This window comes from Perca flavescens, chromosome 3 (genome assembly GCF_004354835.1).
Source record: "Perca flavescens isolate YP-PL-M2 chromosome 3, PFLA_1.0, whole genome shotgun sequence".
NCBI lineage: Eukaryota > Metazoa > Chordata > Actinopteri > Perciformes > Percidae > Perca > Perca flavescens.
Genome location: NC_041333.1, coordinates 28,009,982 through 28,016,917, shown reverse-complemented (window position 1 = coordinate 28,016,917; position 6,936 = coordinate 28,009,982). Strand labels below are relative to the sequence as shown.

The 6,936-nt window shown below is 41.2% G+C and overlaps 1 protein-coding gene across 1 annotated transcript; it reads right to left on the bottom strand.

The window, feature by feature from the left end:
* Positions 1-341: 341 nt before the first annotated feature.
* LOC114552847 (homeobox protein otx5) lies at positions 342-2,786 on the bottom strand. Its single transcript, XM_028573942.1, has 3 exons — positions 2,595-2,786; positions 1,165-1,316; positions 342-980 (listed from the first exon to the last, which is right to left on the bottom strand). Exons 1-3 carry the CDS (start codon positions 2,689-2,691, stop codon positions 342-344), a joined length of 888 nt encoding a protein of 295 aa, XP_028429743.1. The 5' UTR covers positions 2,692-2,786.
* Between the last annotated feature and the right edge of the window lie 4,150 nt (positions 2,787-6,936).

Below are 6,936 nucleotides of genomic sequence, written 5' to 3'. Positions count from 1 at the left end.
TCTTGTTTTCCTTTTACACAGCCATTCATTGATTTCAAGGCTGATTTCTATGTTGCTTAACTTAGGAACACTAACTGTCATCTCTTTTTTACAATCACCAAGTCAAGCATCAACAGATCAGTTTACTTCCACACAAAAATTTCTTGAACTAGCAAAAATGAAGAAATTATTTCCGCTGATTTGTTGTTCAACCGATATGATTAATTGATTGCTGTGTCCCAAGGTCTCTTCCTTCTTCTAAAACACACCAAAAGTAAACTGGGATCACCCTACTTACATTTTGTTCAATTTCTTGTTTCTTCCCCTATCCCCTTCCCTCCCCACCTCACACTTCTTATTATTTACAAGACCTGGAACTTCCAGGAATTCTGGTCTTTGTAGTCCAGACAGTCAGTGGCATTGAAATTGAGCTTCCAGGCAGCTTGGTCCTTGTAGTCTAGACAGTCGACGGCTCCAAAGCCCAGCGAGGCTGCTGTGTAGCCCTGGGAGGAGAGCGAGGCGGGGGACTGGCTGAGAGGCCCACCCATCGAGGCAGCTGTGATGGGGCTCAGGGCGCCTCCGGTGCCCGACAGCTGCGGGTGCATGGGGGACAGGTAGGAGCTACAGTCCAGGCCAGTGAAGTAGGAGGAGGAGCCTGCGTAGCTCTGGCTGTAGGCTGGGGCCTGGGTGTAGGTCATGGGGTATGAGGTGGTGCGCTGCATGCAGGGGGTGGTGGAGGCAGACAGGGGGTCTGGCAGCGGGGAGATGGAGGCTGGACTCCAGATGGACACCGTGGCGCTGGCAGAGCTGGAGCTGGGGGTGATGCCGGTGCCTGGAGGAGGGGGAGGAGGGCTGTATGATCCATTGGTGGCGTTGGCACTGGCCTCAGAGTTAGCATCACGAGCAGGGGATGCCTTCTTTTTAGGGGGCCGTGGTTTGGACTGGCCGGTGCTCTGCTGCTGCTGCTGGCGGCACTTGGCACGACGGTTCTTGAACCAGACCTGGAAGAAGGAAGGGGTGCATCAGAGAGGAGGTTAATTATATAATCAATACTTGATTATCAAATCTCCTTCTTCAACTCTTATCCAGTGCAGTGCAAAATGAATTATGACATGAATGTAATACAATTTTAAAACAATATCATTCTGAAAACAATATTCTGTATACTTGTTTGTAATGTTTTACCTGGACTCGGGACTCGGGCAGGTTGATCTTGAGGGCCACCTCCTCCCTCATGAAGATGTCTGGGTAGCGCGTTTTGGCAAACAGAGCCTCGAGGATATCCAGCTGTGCGCGTGTGAAGGTGGTGCGCTCCCGACGCTGTTTACGCGGGGTGTCTACAATGGAGAGAAAAAAAAATCGATGTTATTTTTATTATTATTATTATTATTAATATGATTGCATTGTTTTTTATGTTTGTATTTAAAATAGTATGCACCAAAATTGTTAAAATATGTATCTATGGTGGTTCAAACATTTAACTCATACATTAAAAAAAAACCTTCACAATTCAGCCGGCCGATAGATTGAAAATAGCACAAAATTCTAATCGTAATTAGGCTATTAAAATCCCTTAATGCATTATTAAAATACGCTATTTTAATAGGAAACTCCACAAAATGAAATGTCAACGATTGGCTATGAATCAAGTAGATTAGGCCTGTTTGATTTCCCCCCTTGAATTCGCCATAATAAAACTTTTTCCCGGTTCTTTATTTTATAAACTGCCCGAGAATATGGATTTTTCAAAACACGTTTTGCAAAATAATAGGATGAAGTTTAATAAGTTTGATTAGGTAATTTTCATCGGACCGTATTGGCATGTCGTGTCATATCTGAAGAAATGCGGTGTTGAGTAAAAAATGTCTTGATAATGGATGTTTTTAATTAGTCGAATCGAAATATACAAAGTATAGAAACGAAAGTCATTCCAAAGCATGTCTGAATTAAAAAAAAAAAAAGTCTTAACTCTTCTTTGATTTAACTCTAATCTGCGACAAGAAGGCCAAGCTTTGTAACACGCCTTCTGTCATCGGTGCCAAACCTCGGCATCGTTTCATTCAAACTCTCTTCTCAAAGATGACAGATGCTGATCAGGCCACGTAACCCATCCAAACAATATAAGAAGTGTTCATTCAGGAAAAACAACATGATGGCACAAAATAATATCCAATAAGCATCCTTTTGTAAATAGGTTACACGATAAGAGCAACAGATTGGAGTCTGTGTTGATGGTAAGTCTGTGTGAGAACAGCCTGCGTTTCCATTCACACACGTTTTTATTGTTTTTTGACTCTATAATCCGCTGAACTTATAGGTCAAGTGAACACATGTTCTGATGGCTGAAGAACCAGAGACATCTATTCATACTCATAAAGCATAACCTTACTGATACATAAAAAAAGAATGACATAGCTTGCACATAAGTTGGTCCTTTTTTTAACAGACCATTATATGCAAAAGACATAGCCTAACGACATTTTTGTTATTATTTCAGTTTCTGCATATCAAAATTCACTTTTTACACTTGAAACTACAATTAAAAGACATGTTTAAATTATTGAACCAAAAAAAAAACAGTCATAAGTAATTACTTAAGTAAAGCCATTACTTACTGGGGTATCCAACGGCGGAGTGGAGCAGATCCATGCCCGGGCCGGACAGCGTTAACCCGTTCACGGCGTAATGGGGTTGCTTAATGTAGGACATCATGCCTCCTGCTGGCTTTAAAACACTCCCTCACTACCTCACTCTCTCTCTCCTTCTCTCAGGCCGGGGGCCGGGTCTCCTAGCTAGTCTCCAGGGGGGTGTCTCTCTCTTTCTCTTTCTCTCTCGCTCTCTCTCTCTCTCTCTCTCTCTCGTCTTTTTTTCTGTCACTCCCTCCCTCTGTGTTTTTCTTTTACCCTGGGTTGTTTGTCACTTAGTTGTTTTTGTCTGAATTAGTGCTGTCGAACCAAGCCAGGCCCCTCTAACTGAAGATGTAACGGCGATGCGTCTTTACACCTATTCGAACCTGATGCGTAAAAGCACCGTTGATTTAGAGACCGGGTGTATATTTTATGCTTCCTCTATTCAGATAAGAAGGATAACGTCAACTTAAATCAACCCAAGACTATAAATGACGTCACTGCATTAAAATAAATGATAAAGGCTAATTAAACAAGACCCGTGCTATAATGCAGTTTCTCTATCCAAGTTGCGGTGCGCACCGACGTCGCCAGGTGAAAGGTACCAAAAGCAGCCGTTCCACAACAGTTCGGCCGTCTGCGGTCTGATGGGTGCTGAAAAGTGTAGGGGCCCCAAGCGGTCCCTGGTCTCTGAGAAGAGGATCTGGATCTGCACAGTGGACAAGTGAGGCGAGTAAGAAGAGGCTGGCTAATTAGAAGTAACTTCTTACAAGTAGACACCCAGTGCCCTCCCTCTCTCTCTCTCTCTCTCTCTCTCTCCTGGGCGTTCACACACACACACACACACACACACACACACACACACACACACACACACACACACACACACACACACACACACACACCGTGATTATAGGCTATTCATGTTGGGCCTGTCATGCTAAGTATGAGGTGTTTAGATTTATTCAGTGTCTCTTATAGGCTATACATTTGTTGAAACGTTCATGCTATGATCCAAGCTCCAACAGTGTCGTTGCAGCAGCACTGTGCACCTGTTGATAGCCTACATAATTAGTAAAGAGTAGCAATTTGAAAAAACAATATCAAATTATAATAACAATAATTAAAAAAAGAAGAAAGGAATGTATACAGAATTAGGCCTACAGTTTGTTTGGCACTTGGACAGTTTAGGCTGCTTCTTACAATTATGGTGAATCTTCAATCTTAGGCTTCGAGTCTTTTCCATGCAGGTTTTAAACTATTTTCAAAATTGGCCTCCTAAAATAATTAGGCGACCCTGCCTGCGTGTGGAGGCAGAGGTAGAGCAACCGAGAGGCGGAGAAGGGGGTACAGGCCGGATTAAAAACAGCACAAAGACCGCGTTGTTCTTCTATTAAATCCCCCTCTGATCCCCAACATGCTCCCTCCGGCCCATCCATTCATTCACTATACTGTCAATAATAATAATAATAATAATAATAAGACTGGTTGATTTGCATAATTGATTGGTAGACCTAGGCCTACATTAATATTATTTTAGGAATGTATAAACCTATATCATAGATTTATAATAATAATAACAATAATAATAATAATAATAATATAACACCAAGTTATAGGAGGATAATGTGTTCCACGGGAACATTAATAGTGTAACTTAAAATAAATAACTGAATTATGTGTAGGGCCTACTGAAATATTTAAGACATATGCCTAATATGTTTTATTTGCTAGCCTACACGTTCTATAATGCTTTATATTCAAATATGCTGTATAGCCTTACAGCTCTATAGCCTTACAGCTTTATAGTCACACATAGGGCTATTTCCAGAATTAAAAACCGGTACATGCGTCAGAGTTAAGGATAGTTGTAACTAAAGGTAGGCTAGGCCCTAATATTATTGCATTGTTGTTTTATTTCTACACAACAGAGGCCTCGGTTTTTTTTGTCGAACTGTAGGCTATAGGCTACTGCGTCGTGTCTCGTGTCTCTGTTTGTCCTGTGCCATCCTCTGCTGCGAGACAATTTCACAGTGTCCAAAGCCGATTCTCTGCGATTGTTAATTGAATCGGATTTCTTATAGTTTAAAATCCACACACGCACGCGTGCACACACACACACACACACACACACACACACACACACACACACACACACACACAGACCCATGTAGCTACAGCCCAAACTGTATAAGGGGTTTATCTAGCTCTGTAAAGCCAAAGCGGAGATATAAAGACACACACAGAGCGACAGAGAGACTTTACGGGCGTGTTTGAACGTTTCTAAATCTCGAATAATATGTCTTCACCTGCTGAGGTGAGTGTGTGTGTAGCTGTTCGGCCTGTGGCTGTGAACGTCAGGATACCTTTAGTCTCCAGTGGATGCCTCACCTGCTGCTCACATCAGGTAGGCCTACGCTTTGTTTGTTTGTTTGTTGTCTTTTGTTGTTGCTGCTCGGGCAGCTTGAAATAAACTAGCCGCCCGCAGGACAAATAGGCCTACTCGAGCTAGCCTAACTGTGGGGACTCCGACAATAAGAATGTCTCGAGACCTCCAACTGACAGAAAGAGAGAGGAAAAAAAACCGGCGGGAATAGCGAGAGACCTCAGATATGCCTCAGAGCGCGCGACACTGCGCACAGCACTGCTGTGCACGCGCACACTTCGCGCACCTGCTTCCCTCAGAATCTTCTGTTGCATTTTATATATTGAATTTGAGAAATATTCTGCATATTTCAACATAGGCCTACGTATTTACGCACTTTAGTAGGCCTATGTTAATAGTTTTATGCTATTTTGATTTTAAATGCAATGGATAGATAGGCCTACAAGAGGCCTTCAACCGTGGCGTTTGTGCATGCCAATAAAACACGATACATTTATCTCTGGCTCTCTATATGGCTCTAAAATTATTGTTCCATTGTAAAATATCGAGAAAAAACTAGAATACGAATGTTGTTTTTGAGTTACTGCAATGAAAGTGATTAATAGATTTTGGGTTAGGCCCACTGTGCAAATACCATTGTAAATTACACTCTAAATTCCCATAGTGATACTGTAGTTACACTCTACCAAGTAGAATAAGCAAAGTCAGTAAGTTCCTGAGATATCATAGACACACTGATTTGTCCATAAGGTTGTGAAATCTTTGGTACAACGAAATTATCAAAAAAAAAGTTACCAGCAACAATTTGTAAATTAATGATGTTCATTGTCTAGTTTTAATCATTTCAGTCATTATTTTTGATAGAGTAGTTTAATCTTATTTTTTTATATGGACATATGCATAATTATATTAACGCATGGCCTAAGATAAGTAATTCACTTTAAAATCACGACTATGTAGCCTTTTTTATTGCATAACGTGATGTTTGGAGTTGTTAGTGTGGAAATGTCTGTGCTGAAGGACTGCTGGTAGTTTGGACGCACTAGGACCCAGAGCAGACACAAATTAAGGACAAGCAGCACATAAGAGGCTTAGTACATCTAATCTACACTCCTACACACACACACACACACACACACACACACACACACACACACACACACAGACCAACACAGCATTTCATAAACATCTAATTTTGCTCTCAAGCACGCATCCACGTCCCAAAGGCAAACACAGCCATTGTATTTTCATTTAGTTTTCATTTTCTCCAAACTCATTTATTCCCCTTGTTGACCTAAACTTCCGTCATACTTTGTTAGAGAACATTTGCCCATATGCTCCGTTTCTCTCATCCCATTTCATTAGCAAACATGTATCATGCGTCATTCAATGACTACAGTAAGAGCCAGAGAGCAAACATTTTTAAGACAATTAAAGTAAAAAAGGAAGCACATAGTCGTCCTCAGTGTGGTCAGCCTACTTGTGTAATACTGAATTTTATTAAATCAACTTTACAATCACTTCAGCACATCAAAAATGAAAAAGGACTTCAAATTGAAATTGAAACAAAATTTTACTCAGACTTCAACATAATCATCATTCTGATGAAGCCTTCTGGGCCCTTTTTATTAACAGAAACTAAGGCCTAGCTTTTTTGTTTCGATTTAAAAATGAAGTTTTCCCAGAATCCTCCCTGGTAAACCAGTCAATGTTAAGTGCATTTGATTCCGATCTGCTGTTTCTGTGTATGATGCTGCTGATGATGAAAACATGAAAAGAGAAAAAGGCTCCTAATCATTTGTTTGTGTCTCCATTACTGAATGATTAATAAACTTAAAACCATCACGTCCAAAAAGACCCAAAACATGAACACACCACACACACACACACACACACACACACACACACACACACACACACACACACACACGCATTATATAAACA